Source organism: Pan paniscus, chromosome 1, assembly GCF_029289425.2.
Source record: "Pan paniscus chromosome 1, NHGRI_mPanPan1-v2.0_pri, whole genome shotgun sequence".
Classification (NCBI taxonomy): domain Eukaryota; kingdom Metazoa; phylum Chordata; class Mammalia; order Primates; family Hominidae; genus Pan; species Pan paniscus.
Window position 1 is genome coordinate 116,849,750 of NC_073249.2, and position 23,956 is coordinate 116,873,705.

Sequence of the window (23,956 nt, forward strand, 5' to 3'; positions counted from 1 at the left end):
AACCCAGAGCCTGGAGGAGGAAGGGTCAGTGCTGCCAGTGAAAGACCCTGAGGGAGTCCACGCAGGAGGCCACAGGGGGCTTCAGAGGCTTCCTCGGAGTTACTCCCTGGCAAGAAACCAGGGGAAGTGAAGAAAAGAGAGAGGCAGAGGGGAGGAAATGGAGGCAATGTGGGTAAGCAGGTCCTCAGAGAAGCAAGCCTCGGATCAGGAGGAGAAGGGCAGTATCAGGAGAAGGCTATGAAATCAACAAAGGGTTGCATTTTTATATGTTGTCTTGATTTCTTTTTTGTTTTTGTTTTCAATGGAGTGCCTTGAAAAGCTGGAGGGTAGGGATCGGGATGGGGTGGGAAGCTGTCCTCCATAGGACCACCCTTGGGCTGCTCATTTGAGAGAGGAGGGAGGGAGGACAGGATGGGGCAGCTGCAGGCAGGTTTTATGGTCGGTTTCTGTCTCTGTCATCTGAGGGAGTTTCTTGGCAGCTTCTGTTTTCCTTGTAAAGCAGGAGGCAAAATCATCTGCTGGGGATGAGTATGCCGGAAGGAAGGTCAGAGGGTGTGAAGGATTGGAAGGGTTTAAAATAGCCACAGCGGAGCATGGGAGAGCCAGGTGACCAGAGAAACAGGGCAGGGCTGTCCTGTACTGCTGGGGGCCCACCCCCTTGCATAGGCGGATGTCTGGTTTTTAAAGTAAGATGAAATGTTACCTTCTTTACAAAAGTAATACAGGCCCAAGGTTCCTTATCTAAAAGCCCTGGGGGCTGACTGGTTTTGGAATACAAGCTTTTGTTTCTAATTTAATTTTAGAAAGGTAATGTGATGCATATGCTACTTAATTACATATCACCCCCAGCGGGGTCTGGGGCAGCACCCTGTAATCAAACACGTTAGTATTTCTGCAGCAAAATATGAATATTCACACCAAGTGAATCAATAAAGACTATAAATAGCCTCACATCTGTGCAGGTCATTTTGCTTCCAAGTGAGTTCTGGAGGATCAAAACCAAACCAAACCAATTTTTGTTTTTCATGGCTATTTGGATTTTGGTATTGTGGATAAGGAAACGGGGGCCTGTACTGTGCCTAGTAGAAATTTGGAGAATAGAAAAGGAGAAGAAAACAATCATAGTTCCACTGGGAAAGGACTTGCGTTAATTCCCATCTCTTGGGTGAGTTTTTGAAAAATAATTTTTCAAGAATGCTCCAGAAATGGGCATAAGGGTGACTTATGCCTGGAAGGCATGCTGGCTGGCCTCCTCTGGTATTCGAAAATGTCAATCACAACAGCCCTACCACAATCTGCTGGAGCCTGGGCGCTTCTCCTAGGCTAGAAACCAGCACCTCATGGGAGGGCTCTGAGCAGTTTGGTGAGTTCTAACTAGGAAGAATTATGAAATTTTCTAAAAGAAGGTATGTTGAGATTATTAAATCAAGTTTAGCCTAAAGCTGCCTCCTTACATATTTTAAGTTTGGCCTAAAGGTTTCTCTGTACATCATGAACTGTAAGAAGTGGAGGTGTAAACAGACTGTAGCCTACCCTTGTGCCAATCACTGAGTTTTGGCCAATCAAATGTGGCCAGCTGCTCGAACCAACTTCAAATAAGGCAAACGCCAAGCTGTGACCAATCCAGCTGTTTCTGCACCTCACTTCCGTCTTCCGTAAGTCACTTTCCTTTTTCTGTCCATAAATCTTCTTCCATCACATGACTGCACTGGAGTCTCTGAACCTACTCTGGCTCGGAAGGCTGCCCGATTCGCGAATTGTTCATTGCTCAATTAAACTTTTACATTTAATCTAGCTGAAGTGGTTTTTTTTTTGTTTTTGTTTTTGTTTTTTTAACAAGATGAACACAGCTCTGGTCACGTCGCTTGCATGCTGAAAAATATCTGATGGTTCCCCACTGTCTTCTAGAAAATCTTTTTCCATTCCTTTATGTTCTGAACATTCTACATGCAGGTAACTTACTCCTCTTCAAAAGCACACCTCTGGCCTTTGCCTAGGCTGTAATTTTTTCCTGAAATTCCCTTCCTCCTACTCACTTTCTGGTAAACTCCTACAAATTTCTCAAAACCCACCATGAATATCATTTCTTCTTTAAAGTTTTTCCTAATTGCCTCTGGTCCTTGAGCTCTCACAGCTCTTGTCAATACCCACGTCACAGGTTTATGTGTCTCCTCTTCCTTTCAACACTTTGTGCTTAGGGGTGGAGCCCATCTCCTCTCCTGTTTGTATGAACAGTGCTGGCACGTGTGAGAGAAGGAAAGAGTCGGGAGCAAGAGAGAGAGAGAGAGACTAGACAAAAGCTGACCTTTTTCTATGAGTTGTGAGCTGAGCAGGAGGGACCAGACAAGGGGCTACAAAGTTGTACCAGCCTTTTGGGCTAAGATGCTGTCTTCTAGAATAAGAGGACGATCTTAGGACTTCAAACTTCTACTTTCTAAAACATGGCTATTTTAATACTGGCTTCATTTTATTATCCTTTCCTCTTCTCTTTCTTTCCTTTTTTTTTTTTGGTAATTATTTCCTTTTTTATCTATGTCAATCATTTTCACAAAAAGGTCCAGACTACCTGTGAGACCCAAATTCATACCATCATTAAGATTTCCATCACACCCTAAACCTAAAAGGTTTAGGATAAATAAAGATGTGAATAAATTCCTCAGCCTAGTAACACTTCAGGGTCAAATTTCATAAATGGAGACAGCCACTCCTGGGAGGATACCACAATCCCAAACTGCAGATCAGAGCTGGCCCTATATAGCTTGGCGATTTCTTGGAGGATGGAATATTCAACAACTTTGGATAGAACAAAAATTTGTTTGTTAAGATTGCTCTTTTTCCACTAAAAAATTATGGAATATTTATTATAAAATGTACAAAGGTAGAGAAGATAGTGTAATGAATACCTATCACCCACATACGTATCACCCAGCAAATTGATGGAACCAAATCTGACGTTGACAGGGCCCAGGAAAGCATCTGAGGGTGAACTTGACCTTTGAGGAGAAAAGTGCCTGGTGCAGGTGGTCCCTGGGCACCCTCCCTTCCAGCCTGCAGCTCAGAGGGGTACTCTTGCTGATGGAGATGACCACAGATGCCCAGTGCTAATCTGGGGGTAAATTGAGCCTGGCACCTTCAGTACAGAATGCTTATTGTTCCTTGCATTTAAAGGGGCTCTTTCCAGGATTCCTGGGGTGATGGTGCATGATTCTAACAAGCAGCAACAGAGGATGAACCCCCGGCCAGACTCAGAAAACCCCACGCCCCTTCCAGGCATCAGGATGTGACTGCAAGAGGAGGATGGGCAATGGACTTTTCCCTCAGAAAAGAAGGCTCGCCCCCTCCTCGGGGTGTCTGCTCTAAAACAGAGGAACAGCTTCCTGCCAATTCTTCAGCATGATGGCTGAACTACTTCCTCACTCAGGTAAACAAAGTGTATCAAGGTGTTTGACTCGTGGGCATGATGATGCTTTTGAGCCCACAAGCAGCTGCTGAGCCCTAGCCTGAGCGCATGCGTGACAGGAGCACACACCTTGCTTCTCAGCACTGCTGTGCACCTGCTGGTGTGGAGCCAGCCGGGGCCACGAAGCACCAGATGGCACTGGAGCATTGGGCTCCCGCTGCCCAAGAACAGTGTCACCTTCACAAGGGACGAGGATAATAATAGCTAACATTTACCACATGCTCTCCACTTGCCAGGAGCAGTCCTAAGCACTTTCCCGACAACCCCACTGGGGAGGTGCCACTGTCCACCCCATCTTGCCATTGCGGAAACTGAGACCCTGAGGGTAAAGGAACTTGCCCAACAACTGCTGAGTGATGAGGTAGAGTCTGAACCAGATCATCTGGCTCCAGAGCCCACGCTCTGGTAATGAGGCTGGGCCACCTTCATCATCCTGCTGAGAAGCCCTCTCTCTAACTGTGGGAGTCAAGAAGCTCCACCCCAACCTCCACCCCTGGGCCTTCCGAACTTGCAGAGAACCCACTTCTCTCCTCTAGGAGTTGATGCACACCCCTGATCCCTCAGTCTCCTTTTCCTCATCCCTGTATCCTGTAACACCTGGTTCTTCTTCTCCAGATGTACCCATGATGTCAGTTTCCGGTGTACTCCCCTGTGATATTTTATGCGTATACCAGCAGTATACACACACACATACATTACATACACATATACATACACGCACGTGAATATGTGTGGGTGTGTTCCTCTTTTTCCCTACTGTCCACACCAGAGTGGTCACGGAACTCTCCACACTCCTGGGGCCACTGCCCTTGCTCCCAGCCTCGGCACTTCCTCAACGTGCTAAGTTGGGAACCCACAGAGTCCCAGAGCTCCTGGCACACTGCCCCTTCTGCTCTTGCCCACTCATAGCCTCCTCCCTACAGTTATCCACCCTTTCTGTGCTTCAGTTTTCCCATCTGCACAGTGGTGATAATGAGAGTACCGACCTCTCCAGGGTTGTTAGGAGGTTTAAATGGGTTAATATATGCAAAGTGCATACAAAAGTGCCTGCTACAGAGTAAGCACCATCCACTGTAAAACACGGGCTTCTGGGCTGCGCGCAGAGGCTCACATCTATAATCCCAGCACTTTGGGAGGCCGAGGTGGGCGGATCACAAGGTAAGGAGATCGAGACCATCCTAGCTAACATGGTGAAACCCCTACTAAAAATACAAAAAATTAGCCGGGCATTGTGGCACATGCCTGTAGTCCCAGCTACTTGGGAGGCTGAGGCAGGAGAATCGTTTGAACCCGGGAGGCGGAGGTTGCAGTGAGCCGAGATCGCGCCACTGCACTCTGGCCTGGGCAACAGAGCGAGACTCCGTCAAAACAAACAAACAAAAACAGAAAAAACAGGCTTGTATAATTGCCTCACTGATCGTCGGAAACAGCGTGCTTTCAGAGATGTTCAAATGTGAAAAACTGTCTATCTTGGAGTTGCGGAAGTGTTGGCGATCTCCATGCTGGAGAGTCCACTGCACACTCCTGACCCCTAGCCTCCAGGGGGCCCTTCGTGCTGCCACTGCCCACACATTTCTCCCATCTCTTACACAGTTACTTCACACTCACTCCTCCTTAGCCCTCCAAGTCCTCCTCCTCCCTTCCTGCTCTCAGACAATCACCTTGTCTCCTACTTCACTGCGAAAAATGACACAATCAGAAGAGAGCTCCTTCCCACAGCATCTCACCTGCCAGCGTCCATGCGCCGTGGCCCAGCCTTTCCCTCCTGCTACTATGGGGACTGTGTGTGGTCCTAGCTGAGACCAACTCTTCCAGCTGAGCACTGCAGTCTCTCCCTCCTGCTTATTTCTCCTCTCCTATAACACAAACTACCTCCTCTTTTTTGAATTTTTTAAGTGCACAATTCAATCGTTTTTAGTGTATCACACTGTTGTGTAACTATTACCACACTCAATTTTAAAACCTCTTCATCACCCCAAAAAGAAAACCCAAACACATAGAGTCATTCCCCATGTCTCCCCCAACCTCCCCACAAGCCCAGTACTAACCACTAATCCACCTTCTTTCTCTATGGATTCACCTATTCTGGACATTTCATATCATTGGACTCATACCGTGTGTGGTCTTTTGTGTTTGGCTTCTTTCATTTAAAGTTTTCAGGAGTTGCGTGTTGCAATGTGTATCACTGCCTCATTCCTTTTTATGGCTGGATAATATCCCACTGTATGGATATACCACATTTTAAAAATTTATTCATCAGTTGATGGACATTGTGTTGTTTCTACTTTTTGGCTATAATGCACAATGCTGCTATGAACATTTGTGTATAAGTTTTTGTGTGAACATGCTTTCAGTTCTCTTGGATATGTGCCTAGGAGTGGAATGGCTGGGTCATATGTTAACTCTGTTTAACCTTTTGAGGAACTGCCAGGCTGTTTTCCAAAGCCATTATACCATTTCACATTCCCACCAGTGGTGTATGATGGATTATTTTTATCATCTAGATTGTGAAATAACACCCTTGACCCCATGACCCTCTCCAGTTACCATCCCATTTCTCATTTCTCTGCTCCTCTATAGCAAAACTCCTGAGAATAACTGGTATCTATTACTTGTCTCCAATTCCTCGCTCCCATTTTCCCTTCAACCCATTATTATTAGATTTGCCCTCAGCACTCCGCCCAAGTAGCCCTTGTTGAGGTCACCAGTGACCCCTCTGTTGCCAAGTGCCTCGGTCAATTCTCAGACCTCATCACCTGACCTCTCAGCAGCTTTGGACATGGCTGATTGTTCCCTCTTTCTTAAAACATTTTCTTCACTCTGCATCTAGAATGTCTGTTTGTCTGTCGGCCTGCCTGTCTCTCTCTCTCTGCTCCTATTCTTCGACCTCCCTGCCACCACCCACCCACAGCTATCCCGCCCTCAGCCTCTAAACACCAGGGCCCCAGTGCTCAGCTCTCTTCTCTGTCTTTGTTCATTCTCTAGGTGATTGTGAACCAGTCTGTGGCTTTAAATTCTCTCTGTTATCCCACACTCCCAAATGTAGACCTCCACACCTGACCTCTAGATCCATACATCCAACTGCCTCCTCAGCATCTCCATGTGGAGATCTATTAGATATTTTAAGCCTGCCATGTCCAAAAGAGTACTCTTGATGTTCCCCACCGAATCTGTTCCCTCCACTGTCTTCCCCATCTCCATGAATGTCAATTCCATCCTTCCAACTGCTCGTGTAAAGGGCCACAGTCATCCTTGACTCCTCTCTTCCTCTTACACCTCACAACCAATCCAACAGCAAATCCTTTCGACTCTGCTTCTGAAATGTATCTTCCATCGAACCAACTCTCATCACTCCCATTGCCATCACCTGGGCTCAAACCCCAGTCATCTCTCACCTGGAGGACCTCCTGGCAGGTCTCCCTGTCCTGTCCTCATTCCCTCAGATTTTCTATAGAAGCCACTTAAGAGGCTTAGAATGATCATCCTAAGAAGTCAGATCATGCTACTCCTCTGCTGAGAACTCTCAATGGCTCCCTTTTCACCAGAGTAAATGTCAAACTTCTTACCTTAACCACAGGACCCTCATGATCCGGCTGTACATTACTACCGACCATACGTCCTACCTCTTTCCCCTCCTGTTCGAGCCACACTGGCCTCTTTGAATATGCCAGCCACAGCCAGTCTCAAGTCCTTTTCACTCATTGTTCCCTCTGTTCAGGATGGAATGCATTACTTCTAAATATCCACATAGCCTGCTCCCTGGCCTCCTTCAGGTCTTCATTCATACGTCACTTCTCAGCAAGGCGTTCCTTGACGGTACTGTCCATAATTGCAACTCTTCTCCCCGAATGCCCTAAACCTGCTTTCTCTGCTTTATTTTTCCCCTTGGCATCAACAGTTAATGACAATTCTTTATCTTATATTATCTGACAACATCTGTCTCCCTCCACCAGAACGTAAGCTCCATGAGGACCAGGAAGTCTGTCTGCTTTGTTCACTGCTGGATCCCGTGACTCGGAACAGTGCATGTAACAGGTGTTCAATAAACCTTTGTTGAATGAATAAGTGAATGATGGTTATTTGGGTTGTTTTCAATCTTTTTCCACTAAAACAAATGCTGTAATGAACAACATTGTACACTGATCATTTTGCTTATGTATGAGTACATCTGTAGGACAAATATGTAGAAGTTAAATTGCTGGGCTGAAGGATATGAACAGTTGTAATTTTGATAAACATTCTCTGAACATTTTGGTGGTTAAAAATCCGACCATAATCTACCACTTCATATCGAGCAAATCACATGATTAATTGCAGGTAGCCCATGCTGACCTGGGTTTTTACCTACATGGAAAGAAAGTAATCAGGAGAAAAGCTGCCCGAGGAATTCAAGAAGTTCCTTAGCCGTCAACACGAGTTACTGTCCTACCAACGATGCTAGTGGGTCATCATGGCAGCTTGGCCACATTGCATTCATCATACCCGGTAACTGTCTGCTTGAAGACATGGACTGCAAAGTCCAGGTCCGATAGCCTGAATTATTTCTGATGTTGGAAGGCTCTATGGAAGGGAAGGCCTTCCAGGTCATTTAGCACAATCTATGGAGAGCCTATGCTTCTCCCACATGGGTTCTGAGATGCCCTGGCCAAAAATCCTTGGACTCTGCCAGAGGTACCAAACAGCATGACCCCTGGGGATGTCATTTATATTATAGTCTATATGAATGGAGCAGTGCACAGCACGGGCAGCTAGGGCAGTGACCTGGTACTTTACAGCATCATTGTAGGGCAAGAACTTGAAATGGCTCCTAGGACCCCTCATATCTCCCCAATCCTGTGCTGAAAACAGTCACAGCTCTGCAACAGTAGTTTGCCACATATAGACTGTCAGGCCATTGTTTCTGAGAGTCGGCCTACCCTTTCTGCAAATGACTTGGAGGGATTTGTAAATAGGAACCTCACCCCAGCCATCACCATTGGCCTCACTTGCCTGACTCCCTGAGGGGGCTTGGATGGAGCCCCCCAGAGCTTCCTTCTCAGCCAGCTCAGCTCAACCATGGGGTGTAAGATGGGGAAAGGCAGATTAGCAGTAGTGTGCTGGGGTTTTTGTTCCTGCAAAACCTCTCCTGCCCATCCCCCAAAATGTGGGTTTGTTTTTAGCCATTCCCAGGAATATAAGAAGGAATGATTTTAGATGAAATTGTAAGGTAGGGGACGTTTCTATTTAACCCTCCACTCTTGCCACCTGGCCTTCAGCCACCAATTTTCATGAAGCCAGTTTATCAGCTGGAGAGCATGGGATGTGGAGTCTGTGGACATGAGTTCAGGTTTGCCTCTGCTTCTTGCCAGCTGTGTAGCTTCGAGAGAGTCACTTTATTTTTATGTTGATTTTTAATTAATTATTTTTTGGAGATGGGGTTTCACTATTGTTACTCAGGCTGGTATCTAACTCTTAGACTCAAGGGATCCTCCCACCTCAGCCTCCCAAGTAGCTGAAATTACAGGCACATGCCACCGTGCCTGGCTCCTGGATTTGATTTTTTAAAGTCTCATGAAGACCCTGGCCTCTGCAAATGCCAAAGTGGATTCACATGGTTTCCTGAACATCCAGGAAACTGTTTTAGAAAGAAGCACCCCAAGGCCAGGCGCAGTGGCTCACGCCTGTAATCCCAACACTTTGGGAGGCCAAGGCGGGCGGATCATCTGAGGTCGGGAGTTCGAGACCAGCCTGACTAACATGGAGAAACCCCGTCTCTACTAAAAATGCAAAATTACTCAGGTGTGGTGGCGCATGCCTGTCATCCCAGCTACTCGGGAGGCTGAGGCAGGAGAATAGCTTGAACCCGGGAGGTGGACGTTGTGGTGAGCTGAGATCGTGCCATTGCACTTCAGACTGGGCAACAAGAGTGAAACTCCAACTCAAAAAAGAAAGGAAGGGGAGGGGAGGGGAGGGGAAGGGGAAGGGAAAGGAAGAAGGAAGGAAAGAAGCACCCCCTACTGCTCAAAGTGTACATAAACCATTTTGCATCCACCTAATTGGCAAAAATTGAAGACTGACAAATGTGGAACAACTGGGATTTTCATGTACAGCTTGTGGGAGTGTTAGCAGATACAACCATTTGGGAGTGCAATTTAGTCAACATTGAATAAGACTGAAGATATGCATACCCTCTGAGACAGCAATTCCATTCCTAAACATAGATACCCTAGAGAAACATGTATGCATGAAGACCTGCGTAGTGTTTATTGTAACATTATTAGCAATGGTGAAAACTGGAAACAACTTAAATGATCATTTACTAGAGAATGAATAAATACATTTCAGTTTAGTCCTACAGCGAAATACTTGCATCCATGAAAACTGATGCACTAGAGCTATACACCAAAATTGGTAAATCTTAGAAAATCATGTTAAGCAAAAATAAAAGCAAGTTGCAGAATACATATAATATGATGTCATTTATGTAAAGGTTAAAGGTATGCAGAAATGCTAAACATTGTTTATGGATACACATATATGTGTAACAAATTTCAAAGAATGTATGATCAAGACAAATCCCAAATTCAGGAAAGTGGTTGCTATAATCTGGATGTTAGTATCCCTTCAAAATTCCCATGACAGAACCTAATACTCAATGTGATAGATTAAGAGGTGGGGGTCTTTGGGAGGTGATTAGGTCATGACGGTGGAGCCCTGACGGGATTAGTGCCCCTATAAAAAGAGGCTCAAGTGAGCTCCCTTGAACTTCTGCCATGTGAGGATGCAGTGAGAAAGCACCATCTTTGAAGCAGAGAGTCCTCACTAGATACTGAAGCTGGGTGCCTTGATCTTGGACTTCCCAGCCTCCAGAACTGTGAGCAATAAATTTCAATTGTTTATAAATTATCCAGTCTAAGGAATTTTTGTTGTAGCAGCAGGAATGGAATAAGACAGTTGCTATCTTTGGGAAGGGAAGGGAATGGGATCAGGGAGGGCTACACTGGCACTTTAATGGCATCTGTAATATTTTATTTCCTAAGAATTTTTATTCTATTATTAGATATGTGTTTATATGCCTGAGATATTTCATAATTAAAGAGATAATTTAAAGTGTGTCTGAATCCAGTGGGGAGCAGTATTGTGTGTGTTGGGACCAGCAGCTGCTCCTGTGAATCTGTTCCTCTTGCTCCTAGAGTTACATACAGGGGGCCCTTAACACCATTGAGGGGCCCATCTGGAGACCTCTGTAAAAGTCCACACTCAGGAACAACACCAGAGCATATAATTTCCTCCTAAAGTTTAGTAAAGTAGAATTGGAAAACTGAAGTGAACGTTTTAGACTGATCATGGTTCTAGAAATACAGTTGTAATCTGTTAAAAACAGTTGGCTTTCTTTTCATGGCTATTTTCTCCCAAAGAAACCAGGTTTTTATTTTTTCTTTGTCAGATATCATGTGTTTACAACAACCCTACGGCCAGCCACATGGCTCAGGATTCACATTCATGCCTCAGGAGATTCATTAAGTGCTTCATAAAGTAGACCTTTGAAGTTGGTCACGTGTAAACCTCTGATGTTATATCCAAGAACACTGAGGGACCATTTAGGCACTGTCTGGTGACCATGGAGTGGCGTGTGCCCTAGCCAGACTACCCCTGAGACATCAGGAGCCTACAGGGATTTCCAACCCTATCAGATCTGGGTTCTTCTTCCTGTGTCATCCTGCACGAACTGTTTGTGTAAAGGGGTGTGTGTGTGTACACACATGTGCAAGGTGGCACCAATGAACACTGAGGCCTTCAAGCTGGCCTGACAGAGCTCTGACCCTGTGCCCATGGGCTATAGTCTCACCAGGTCCCTGCTGGTTGCTACTGATCAGCTGGCATTTAGAGATGGACTCTCAGCCTGACCAGCTGGGGTTTCTGATGTACAGGGCTTGGGGCAACTTAGAGGGAGTGCCAATCTGCATTTGAAAATCTTTTAGTCCTCCATGGACTGAGGCATGCCAGTTGTGCCCAGCGGTCTGAAGGGTCATAGAGAGGCAAGGCCATGGGTGGAGATAGACCGTCTTTAGGGAACCTGGGTATACATCTTCAGGATGCCCATGCCTCTGCTGCACCCTTTGTGAAATGTGAACAGTGATCCTGCTCATCTTGCTCCCCGGGCTATTGAGAGAATTAAGAGGAAGTGTGAATGGCTTTGGTAAGGTTAAAGTCACCACTCATGTAGTCTATTATCTTTAATAAAATAGTAACTTTTTTCCTCTGATTTGGGTACAAGGGGAGATTCCCAGGAGCTTTCTTCTCTTAGGCATCTTCTTGGTTCCTGCTGCCACACAATGAAAGCCCCCATGAATGAATGAATGAATGAAGCTCCCTGCTCTCATACCCTAGCTAAAAATGACTTCCCACTGTTGCCTCAAGCACGTCCAGTGTTTTCCCACACCCTTGCTCATGCAGTTCCCTTTGATTATAATGTCCTATGGCAGCTCACTGCAATCCTACCTGCTCCCTAAGGCTCTTTCAGATGTTACCTCCTCTCTGAAGCTTTTTCTAATTTCACCCAAATCGATGTGACACGCCTCTCCTTGGAACCTGGAGGGCAGGGCCCATGCCCCCTTCCCTGTGCATCTCTCCAGGGCCTGGTACAATACCCAACACATAGCAGGTGTTCGGAGTGCATTAAATTCCATGAAATTGCAGGAAGCTGACCAGGCCCAGTAGACCTGTTGCTGTTCCCTGGCATGTGGGAGCCCCAAACCCTTACCTTGGGAGTGAACATGTGTAGGATGCCATCAACTGCCCCTCGCAGCAACAGCCCCCGGACCAGGAAGCAGGCCAGCACCACGTAGGGGAAGAGGGAGCTGAAATACATCACCTGCAGAGAGGACAGGGAACCCCCATCAGGCAGAGCCCTTCCTGCAGCTGGCACCCCCCATCCCTGCTCACATCTGGGGCACATGAGCCGCCCCTGATGGCAGCAGAAAGCAGAGCCCTGGAACCCCTGGGCAGAGGGCCAAAACTGCCACACATCTGGCACAGAGCCAAGGCAGAAGCAGGAACAGGACAAGCTGGAGTCTGCATGGCTGTGCCTGGGGTTGGTTTTCTCCCTTCCAGAGCTTCTGGGGCTGAGCTAACAGCCTCCTCACCCCAGAGGGCTGCCAAGGGGGTAAGGGAGTCCTTTGCTGTCCCCTCCTCATTCTCCCATGTCTCATTCCCCCAGTGGGTCCCCTAAGGATCTCCCCTGTCCTTAGAGCTCCTTTGACGGAAGACCTTCAGGAGGTTATAGACACAGCTCCCAAACAGAAGACATCTGAAGAAGTCCCTAGCCCCTTGTGAGGATGAATCGTGTGCTCTTCTCTACCACAGCATTTCTCGCACATGTCTATATCCCTGCGTGCGTGGTACATGGCCTCACACAAGAGATGCTCACAAAATGTTTGCTGCACTGAAACAAAGGAAGAGGGCTGTTTGGGCAGGGTGGTGTAAAGGCTAAGAGAATGCAAGTCTGGTGTTAGGCTGCCTGAGTTCTAACCCTGGCTCTACCACTTACCAACATGTGGCCTGAGGCATTTCATTTAACCTCCATGAGCCTCCATCTCCTCATCTCTAAAATGGGTGTAATCATCCCTAACTCATAACGTTGTTGTGGACCAAATGCGTTCATACAGGTGGCAGTACCTGAGAAGTGCCACAAAGCATCAGCTACTATTTCAGCCTCTGGAAAGGGAAGAGGTCAATGGCTGGGGTCACTCTACCTTTCTAGAGCTTAGCTTCCTTGCTCATCAAATCTGGAAAAGAACCTGAAGCCTCAAACAGCCAGGGTTCTAGTTGCAGCTCTGAGACTGACTGGCTGCGTGATGTTAGCTGAGGTGCTTTCCCCTCTCTGGGCCTCACTTTCCTCATCTGTAAAATGAGTAGTCTGGGATACAGGATCTCTAATCCAATCCTTCTCATCCCTGGCAGCCCATGAATACTGGTATGTGACAAGTAAGAAAGGGCCCTTATTTAAAGGGGATCTGAAATGCTGGGAAGAGGTGTGGGGCTTGGCTGGTCTACCCCTCAGAGACTGCTATGGAGCTGCCCCCTGAGGCCTCCAAGACCCCCTTCACTCATAGCATCTACCTGCTCAAAGGGCCCTTTAGCTGTAGGCATGGCAAGCTGCTGGTTTTCACCAAGAACTGCTCAAAGCAGGCTCTTCTAGGCCTTTTGCTCTTGGGAACCTGAGGGTCTAGAATCTAGACAAACGTCCCTGGGTCAATACTTCTAGTTTTCCTCCTCTCTAATGTTTGCATTAGAGCAGGACTGAGTTATCCGAGCATGGAAGCGGCTGGGGTCCAGGGCAATGACTTTCCAGCTATTCCATTCCGGGTAGGCTGTCCATGGTGAGCAACACTATAGGAATGATACTTCCACACCCTCCTCTGGGGGCCTGTGTTATCCACCCAGAAGACCCTGCAAAGGGCAACCTGGAATTCTTAGCCCTGTGCCCTCTGTGCTTTTCTGCTGTTCCCCATTTGGGTCCTGGGTGCCCCCCTCAGCACTCACCTTCCCCGAGGACTGGATGCCCTTAACAACAGCCATCCCCACGATGCTCCAGGCCACGAGGAGGCACAGGGTCATCTTCCAGTTGAGGCCCCCACTCTCCGAGATGGAGTCAGAGATGTCCAAGGCCTCTCGGTACCAGAAGTAGGTAGTGGCTGAGCTCTTTTCACACTCTGCCTCCACCACTGAAATAGCAGCAAAGGTCACAGGGCCTCAGTGGCGGGGCCTATGGGGTCACTTCCTCTGCTGGATCCCCACTCAGGGCAGCAGTGGGTGAGGGAGCTGCTGAGGGTGGGCAGCTGGGAGGGGCTGTGCTCATCTTGGGTTAGCCGGGATCTGGCAGACCCTGAGGAATCCTAGGCTCCCACTGGGGTCTGGGAGGCTTCAGGACACACCAGCCTGGCTGATTCCCACCCATGCCTCCTGCTGCCCATGTCTCTCTATGGAAGGGAGGAAACGTGAGGCTGAATTGGCCTAAAGTTCCTCGGGGAAGGTCCTGAGCTGGGAGCTAGAGACCTGGATTCTCATCCCAGATCATTGGTTAGATGAGTGGTGTGAACATGGGAAAGTCGCTTCTGGGCCTCAGTCTCCTCATCTGTGAAGTGGAATAACAGGGTGAGTAATAACAATTAAAGTCACACTTTCCAGAGTTTTACCTACACTCACTGTCTTATTCAATCCTGTCAGAAATAGGCTGGAAAAGAGACCATTCCCACTGGGGAAGGGGAAATGAGGATCAGAGATGTTAAGTGACTTATCCAAGGTGACACAACAAGTCTGAAATTCCAAATGTGTGCGCTAAGCCTGTGAGACCCCTTCCTGGGACAGGGCTGGCTGGCATCCCCAGCTGGGCCCCATACTTGCCTGCCACGCTCCCATTCCTGACGACAGGACATTCACTCCAGGGCAGCGGGTACTGGAAGGACTTGAAGAAATAGAAGATGCTCCACCCGATGATCACATTATAATACAGCCCCACAAAGAGACAGACCTGGGGACAAGCCCACTGCGGGGTCACTGAGGCTGCAGGCAACTCCACCCTGCCCCCACGCTCCACCCGAGGCCCAGCACGTCGGCAGCGCCATAAACACAGCAGCACAGCCTCAAGAGAGGCAAGGAGGGATGGGGTGCGGGCCGTGGAGGAGCTCCCCTCACGCTCCATTCATCTGGTATTCAGGAAATCCACAAAGGAATTTTTCAGATGTTAAAATTCTCTCTTTTAAGCAACAAACTCTTAAAATGTTAATCCTTTCCAGTTTGAAATTCTTCTAAGATACTTGAAGTACTTTCTCCTCCTCATTTCCTGATGACTGGGGATTGTAATGACAGAGATGCCCTCCAGGACTGTGAAGGCATGCACAGCTTTGGCCCCTATGGTAAACAGACCCAGACTGCTGTGCTTTTAGAGACTTTGTGGGTGTTTCTTGTGGATTCTACTCTCTCGGGCATGTTAGCAGCCTGCCTCTAGAAAGATGGCACTTGTCATTTCTTGGAAACACAATAACTAACATTGGTAGAATTTTATTTAAAATAGGAGTGCATGGACTCTGCCTGAGGGTCCAAGGGGCTTCTTTGAAAGCAATGTTTCTATGGGCAGGGATTTGCTGCATCCACTCTGGACACAGGGTGGTCCCTTCCAGAGGCCTGGCTGTCTCCTGCATCAGTGAGACTGGCGTCAGTGTGAGAGCTGAGGGCCACTTGCTTCATCAGTCTCACCTAAGCACATGTGTGCAGGAGCAGCTGCTCATACAGCAGAACTTTCTGGGAGCACAGACAGAGTGAGACACCCACTTCTTTTACTTGGGTGCTTTCAGTCCAAGTGGGAGACCATACACACACTCCTGTGTATCAGCACACAGCCAGCCCCAGCAGAATACACGGCATTGGCCAGTGCAAAGCTGATGGCTGACGTGAGAGCAGGGGGCTGCAATAGGCCCTCTCCCAGTCTCTGCCTGAGGCAAGTTTGGGCTGGCCCTACTGCCAGGCCTGGCGGAATCCTTAGTCCCTTCCAGAAGTTCATTTCAGTCTTTATCCCAGGTGTGAGCAGTGAGCATGGGCCCCTGTAGGCTTTGCCCTTAAGGGATGCTGTTTCCTCACGTAGAGCTCTGAGCAGGTTCTCATCTGTAGCCTTGTGGATGAGCCTGGAGACCTCACAAAGTTCTCCATCCAGGGCCACTGGCGTCTCCCTGTCTCTCACTGTTCCAAAGCCTCACCCACCTTGGGTTGACCTTAAGTTTCCTGTGTAAGTTCTCCAACTCTGCTCTTTGGCATAACAAAATGGCAAGGAGACCCTGAGCCCCCTGCTTGCCTGCTTAAAATACTCTTTGACCAAGGAAAGAGGAGGGACCTCCCTCATGGGGAGCTGAGGGACTGGTAAGCAGAGAAGGGCATCTGGGCTAGTCCATATGTTCCCAGAGAACTCTGGCTGAGCTGTCCCAGGCGGCCCCATGTGAATATGTCCCAGCTTTTCCTCCTTAGCACCAATGGCAAATCTTCCATGCTGTTTCAGGCAACGTGGTCGACTCTCAGTTTAGGAAACATGGTGACTGGGGTCCTGGAACCCCAGCTGTGAGTAATTCCCATGTTGAGGATCCCCCTCCCTGCCCTTGTCCTGACGTAGGACTCTGGCCTGGAAACTCGGTGACCTCGTCTCCAATGCCCAGGAGCAGCCCCCTGCCTCCCACTCAGTGCCTGCCCCAGCCCTTGACTCACTATGCAGCTGGAGAAGCCGATGCCCCCCAGGCGGGGACATATATAGTGCCACACACCGATGCTGCCGCGGCGGATCCTCTGACCCACAGCCAGCTCCAGGAAGAAGAGGGGGATCCCGATGATGATCAGCAGCACCAGGTAGGGCACCAGGTAAGCACCTGTGGGGAGAGCAGAGGGATGGCAGAGGGGCTCTGGAGCACAGCAGCAGAGTGAGGGAAGGGGCCTCAGCCATGTCCTCCAGTCTCAGCCACATCTCTGGTCATCCGCAAATTGTCACCAGTCCCGGTGCTCCTCCATGAATGATGTGGCCATACGTGTGGCCTACCACACAGCAGCCCACCCAGACCCTCCTTCTCCCCCTTGACTCCCCTGACCCAAAACACTAAGGGAGGAAGTGTATGTATGTCAACTCACAAGGCTAGGTTCAGAAACAGACAGACATTGCACTGCCTCTCCAGAATCCACATGTCAAGCCACACGCAGCAGACACACTCATCTCATGAGGCGCTCCGTGGACACCTGTTCACACCCCCTCCTGACCACAGAGAAGCAGCCCCAGATGGCATGGGGGCTTACTCGCCCCCAGATGCACAGACACGGGTGCAGCCTTCCCAGAGTCTGAACCAGACGCTGACACAGCAGACTGGGCAGCTCCAGGGAAGCTGAGCTTGGAAGCTCTCCAGGGAGGGGGGTCTGACCAGCTTTGCCATTAATCTACAGCTAATTGAGAGGAACGGGAGAGAAATTAGCAGTTCAGGAAAGCATAGCCAGGAGGATCATAAAGGATAGAATGGGTCTCGCTAAAGATTCCAGATGATAAATTGATCTCGCTGTCCTGGGCCTCACTGCAGAAACAATCTCAATTCCAAGTGACAGGGCATTTAGCAGGAGAATTAAAACCATGTCTGGACACAGATGAGTGCACCCTGCTGAGAGCTGTGCCAACAACCTAGTCCTGTTAGCAAGGCCCTGCCTGTCTGTCAAACACTGTCAGGCCAGCCCCAGTCACCAGGGCCCTGATGGTCACCCAGCACCCTCTGACTAAGCCTTGCCAGTAGAGAGCCTCCAGAAGCCCCCAGCTACACTGCTCTGACCCCATAACATCCCACATGTTCACCAACGTGTGCCCAATCTGCCAATGAACACTGGCAATCAGCCATCTCCTAGGCACAAATTCTGGCATTTGGCAACAATCAGCTATTTACTGCAGGTCCACTCTGAGCCTTGCACAGGCAGCGGGGAGACAGTGGAGTAACAGTAGGCACAGACACCATCCTAGAACAGTTCACGATCTGCCGGGGAGGCAGGCAGAGTCACGTGAGCAATATGAGCACACATGTGTATACACACACACACACACACACACCACAGACTAGTCACACAAGCCAACCATGCACATACATGCTGAGGAACGGGCCAGGGTCCAATGGAGCTAGTCAGGAAAGCCCATCGGGGAGGCAACCCACCAAGCTTTATATGACAGCATCTAACTCACTAGATGCACACGCACACATACATTCAACTCGTCACTAACAAGCAGCCCCATCATGGTGCTCAAAGGAGAGAGGGCTCAAAGGAGAGAGGGCCCAAAGGGCCACATGCTTAGACCCCTGGGTCTGTCTTTAACTCGGTCTCTTGGTTTTGGGTGTGGGGAAATGGAAAAGAAGCTAAGTGATCTGCTGCAGGAAGGCAAACGGAGACAGCCTCACCGGTTTTTTGTTTTTATTTTGAGAGGGAGTCTCGCTCTGTTGCCCAGGCTGGAGGGCAGTGGCGTGATCTCGGCTCACTGCAAGCTCTGCCTCCCGGGTTCACACCATTCTCCTGCCTCAGCCTCTCAAGTAGCTGGGTCTACAGGCGCCCGCCACCACACCCGGCTAATTTTTTGTATTTTTAGTAGAGACGGGGTTTCACCATGTTAGCCAGGATGGTCTCGATCTCCTGACCTCGTGATCCGCCCGCCTCGGCCTCCCAAAGTGCTGGGATTACAGGTGTGAGCCACTGCGCCCAGCCAGCCTCACTGGTTTTGTATTTCGCCCCAGTGTTCTGGGTGGGGCAAGATGTGCAGGGATGTGAGTTTCAGGGTGTCTGCAAAGTGGGTTGGCACCTTCTATGGATGCCTCTTTTTTCTCCCCAAAGAATCAGGGAAAGCCTCCAGGTAACTGCCGCCAAAGAGTGACAGGGGTGGGAGTGCAAAGACAAGGTACTGGCCCCTCACCATCCAGGCTCTGTCCACCTCAGGCAGGCCGCCAGGCCTTGAAGTGACTGCAGGTCTCTCTACCACACCAAGGCCTAAACTAACCAGAGTGCTCAGGGGGCCGCGGTCAAGATAGGCAGAATTTGTGGTTAATAAGAGGTATTTTTTCATATCAACCTTTGTTGCAATCACTTGAAAATGCAACAGCATCCTCTTCCGCCTTAGAAAATACAACCTGGGGACACAACTGGATTTCCTTTTATGTTTCAACAGCTTTCAGGAGCCTAAAGTTGTTCATCCGAATAGCGGGGAGCACTGTTCAGGATGTTAGGAGATTTATCAGGACAGGGCCAGGATCCAGGATCTCTGAGGCCTTCTGGATCTCTAATCATCTATGCCTCGGTCAGTATTCTAAGCCTTACTTCTGGCAAACCCCGAGGTTATTCCTGGGGTTTAAAAGACCATCTTGGTGGTAAGAGCCAGGTCCTGAAGTCAGACCTCCTGGTTTTAATGACTTACTAGCTGTGTGACTTTGGGAAAATTATTTGATCTCTCTGTGCTGCTGGTTTTCTCATCTGGGTAAAGAGGATGAAAATGTTACGTATAAAATTGCTGATATTTGACCATTTTTGACTTACAAAAATGGCCATTTCATAAGCTTTGACCCAACACCTATCACACAGGGCTGTTGCAAAGATTGAATGAGTGGCTTACCCATAGTAAGCACTGGTTGAACATTTGCCTTTTTCTCATAAAAATAAACAGAAGAAAAAGCAAACTAGGAAGATGTCAACATTTCGTGGAGCTAAGGAGAGTGTTCCAGAGTTTCTGTCCAGAACTATGCAAAGTTTGATTACATCGACTATGGCTCAAAAGCACAGACTCAACTCTCAGACCAAACAGCTGTCTCCTTCCTGTGATAACTTGCCTCCTCCTAAAAAATATTTAAGACAACTTGATATAGACTCTGTCTCAAAAAACAAACAAAGAAAAACCTGTAAAAATACTGGACAGTTAAAGGTAGAGATAAAAAGGGATTGCAGGAATCAGAGAAGATAGAAAAAGGAAGGCAGGAATGTGGAATGGAAAGCTCAGAATTCTGAGAGTTGACAATGCTTTTCCTCTAGGGTAGTTCTTTATGTCTGGTGCCATGGTGATTGGTGTCATTGTGAACAATCAGACTGTGGCAAGAACACTGCCCTGGGTGTGAGTGCTTGTGTGTGGCATAGAAAGGGATTCTGGAATTCATCACCAAGTGCCCAGGCAGAACTGATCATCTAAGCTAGAAAGAACAAGGTTAGAAGTTCCCAGCTAAGTCCTCCAATGCCACACGTCCTTTGAAGTCATTTTGGTTGCCTTGGAGCTCTTCTCAACATCTCACAGGGCATAAAGAAACCATATACTTGTATATCTTTGCTTTGGGCTAGTCTTACATCAACTCAGTTACCATGCCATGCAGGCCACAAGCTCTGATTGACAGTTACTTATTAAAAAGTAAAAAAGATCTTTCAAGCAAGGAGACCATGCAGCTAATATAACATGCTATGGGGGAAAGATGGAAGCCTTTGGCCTAATTCAATCACAAGAGTTCAGGTGGGCATTCTCACTCCCTGCCCTTCAAAAGAAACTGGAAAGGAGAAGCCTCCCAGCCAAATGTGGCCTTCTAAACTAGGGAAAGATGCATCCTGGAGAGGAGGGGACTGCGTCTTTGGAAAAGGTTACATGGCAAGAGTTCCACAAGCAAGGAAGGAAGGACTGGGGTAAAATGCCTGCCAAGCTGGGGCCACCCAACAGGCTGGAGCATGCCATGCCAGGCACAGGGACTCAGGAGCACAAGAGCTCTTGCTAGTTGACCTTCCCAGGACCAGAGGTCTGGGCTTGCAAATCTCTTTGTTTCCAGCCTATTGGGGTTTTCTTTATTTTTAGTTAGTTGATCTCTGGTTTCAGGGAAAGCTGCCTTTGGACAATTCCTGGGGGCTGGAAGTGGTGGTAGTGGTTTGATACCAGGGGCAACATCCTCAAGAGGGATTCAAGCTTAGGGGGCAGTGTGAAGGCCCCTCCTACCCGGAGGCAATAGGTGTGGAGGCTAAGTGCCCAGGCTCCGGGCAAGCCTGTCCAGGTTTGCATCCTGACTTTATCACTAGCTGTAACCTTGATCACCCACAACCTTGAACAAGTTATCTAACCAATTTGTGCCTCAGTATTGTAGTCTGTAAAACAAGGATGATAATAACTCCTTCATATAAGGCTGTTGGGAGGATTCGATGGTTGAATCACATAAAATTGGTGCTTTGTTGTTCTAAGATACTCAAATATCAGCAGTTTCAGGCACTTAGCCCTAATATCCATTAAGCCCTTAGAACAGTGCCTAGTACCTCATAAGCATTTAGTAATAATGGCCAACAGGTGCTCCTTACCGTGTCAGGTAGCGTGTTGCCCATTCTGCACGTAAAGCTCATTTAATCTTCCCAACTATCCTATGAGGCAGGAGCTACTATTATTCTCATTTTGCAGATGAGGCACAGAGAGGTTAAGCAATTTGTAGTAGGTCCCAAAGTTGATTGGCAGGGCTGGAATCTGAACCCAGGCAGTCTGGGGCCAGAGCCCACTTTCTTATCATGTCCTGTAGTCTCTTGGTAGCTACTAACCATCATTATAGCTATTCCTGGGCTGTCTTACTCTGCAATCCTGAGCTCCAACCTACAAGGGCTCCAGTTCTGCCTCAGCAAAGGGGTGTTCTTTTTTACCCCTCAGCCCGGCCTATTTGCAGGGGACCCCTGATGCCAGCAGAGCTGTCTCTTACCTCCTCCATTTTTCTGGCACAGGTAGGGGAACCTCCAGATGTTGCCGAGGCCCACAGAGAAGCCAATCTGGGCCAGGATGTACTGCAGCTTACTGTTCCAGGCCGGCCGGTCCTCTGCGTCCAGCTCCTCCTCCACCGCCTTCTGCTTGCCGCCTGTCTCACCAGCCACATTCAGTACACTCTGCTTATAGTCCACAGGCTCCTCGAGGGCCAGCAGGTCGGCCACGGACTCAGTGACATGCTCACTGCTGTGCTCACGCTGGGTCACTTTGCTGTTCTTCGGCATTGATGCCACCTGGGCCGTGTAGCCCTGCTCCCCAGCACACAGAGAAGATGGAATTCAGCTGCTGTCAGCTCCTTCTCATCCAGGGACCTAGGAAACCAGGTGAGCAGTAAAGGATTATCTGACCACACCAGGAAGGTGAGGAGCCCAACGTGGACACAACCCAAATTAACTCCCCATCACACTGTGAGGCAGGTCAAGGGCCTCATATATTCAGCTTGCCCTCCCTCCCCATCAGGGGCTGCCCAGTGAGGAGCTCAAGGCCTACAGACTCAGTTTCTCCAGAGGCTTGACCTGAGCATTATTTGAAAAGTAAACCTAAAGGGGCAAAATAGGCATACTCCGAACCCAAGTAGAGCGTTATCCGTGAAGACATTTCTCTCTTCCATACTGCAGAGCTTAGAGTGCTCAAGCCCCTTTGGAGGCCCATACAGCCTTCCCCTTCCAGGTGTTCTGCTTAGCCAAAACCACCTGGCGGAAGCCACGGAAGCCAGCGCCTTCCTTCCTTAGGGCCTTTTCATTCAAAATGCAGGGATTGCACCAGGAACTGGTTAGAAAGGGGCATCTTAGGCTCGCACCAGACCTCCTGAATCAATCTCTGCCTTTTTACAGGATCCCCAGGTGATTTAAAAAAAAAAAAAAGGCTCTTGAGCCATCACCAGGGGGCCCCTGGACACCAGTGCCGATGGCATCTCCATTCCCCTAGCTGGACTGGTTGACCAGGCTCAGCTAAAGATTCTGGCACCAGAAGCCAAGAGCTGTTTGCTCAGTGCCAACGAATCTTGGGTCATTGCTCAGCACTGACATTATCTGAGGACTTCTGCAGCCAAGAGCTGGTTCTCCATCCTTCAGCGACAGTTTTACAGCAGATAATGTCTGCACAACATGGGCGGGGGAGGCAAAACCCTCCCCTGCTCCTGCCAGTCCTCATTTGTCTTTCATGCTTTCCCTTAAAGAAATAAAGCACCAAGAAAATGAAGCCTTTGAAGAATTCCACCATTCCGTTATATTTCAAGGCACCCCCTCATTAAGGGAAGGTTGGAGGATTTAAAATTAAACACACACACCCCAGCCTGCGGTTGCCCTGCATCTTTCTAGGGATGTAACTTACCCAGCTCTGTAATTACTTTATTAAGGGAAAGAGCTGTCTCTGGAAGCTGGGCTCCGTTTGTTCTCCTCGTAGGTAGGTGCCACCTGAATGGCACAGGCAAGCTTGCTGTGCAGTACAAGGGCCAGGCCCGTCCTTCCTGCCAGCCTTGACCCAGACCTCCTGGCTGACCCCAGCCAAGGCCTGACCATCAAGGAGACCTGCCAGCCAGGCCCTGTTACACATGTAATGAAACTGGGAGGTTTATGGGGTTGGCTAGCCCTCCGTAGGCCAGGTCTTAGACCACATTAGCAGGTGACACCTGCTGCCCTCCTCTTCCAAGGGAACAGTGAGTCTTTAGTGACTGCCCCCTCACACCTCAAGCATAGACAGGGTTAGGCTTTGGGGTAACTATGACAGGGCCAGCCTGGTTAGAGGACCACAGAATTCCCTATAAGAAGCTCTCTGCTGGGACTCACTTCCCAGTGGGTCAGCTGAACACCCCATTGCATCCTAAAAGGTGCCCCACGGGTGGCACTTGTGCATCTGTGGAACTTTCAGCCCTGGGCCTCCCCCTAGGGCTGCCGTGTTGCCTGTGCTACACAAGTGAAGTGCGGCCCTAGGAGTTACGCAATGGAGAGGCCTGTGTCCTTGCCTGGGCTGCCAGGGCGAGCTCCTCTCCTCACTCAGCAGGTCGCCGTCTGCAGGGCATGCAAACAGAGAAACGGCTGCCTGTCAAGGCATCTCCCCGTCCCCTACAGCTTACATACAGAGCTGTTACTAAAGATGAGATCTGGGAAGAAGGGTGGGGGTCCCTCTGGAGCCTGCAATCACTAGAGTTCCTTGGCTCAGAGCCTGTCTCCAGCCACTCTGCCTGCAGCAGGGTTTGATCAGAG

General features: G+C 48.9%; 1 protein-coding gene across 2 annotated transcripts in view; it reads right to left on the bottom strand.

Moving 5' to 3' along the window:
* Positions 1–23,956, bottom strand: part of SLC6A17 (solute carrier family 6 member 17) — a 51,381-nt gene that overhangs the window by 13,213 nt on the left and 14,212 nt on the right. For both annotated transcript variants that reach the window (XM_003810650.5, XM_008962985.5), the window contains exons 2-6: positions 21,691–22,063; positions 16,694–16,851; positions 14,846–14,972; positions 13,985–14,166; positions 12,204–12,314 (exon numbers count right to left, since the gene is read on the bottom strand). In XM_003810650.5, coding sequence (XP_003810698.3) covers positions 12,204–12,314; positions 13,985–14,166; positions 14,846–14,972; positions 16,694–16,851; positions 21,691–21,976 — 864 coding nt within the window. In that variant the 5' untranslated portion in view covers positions 21,977–22,063. The remainder of the gene's footprint in view (positions 1–12,203; positions 12,315–13,984; positions 14,167–14,845; positions 14,973–16,693; positions 16,852–21,690; positions 22,064–23,956) is intronic.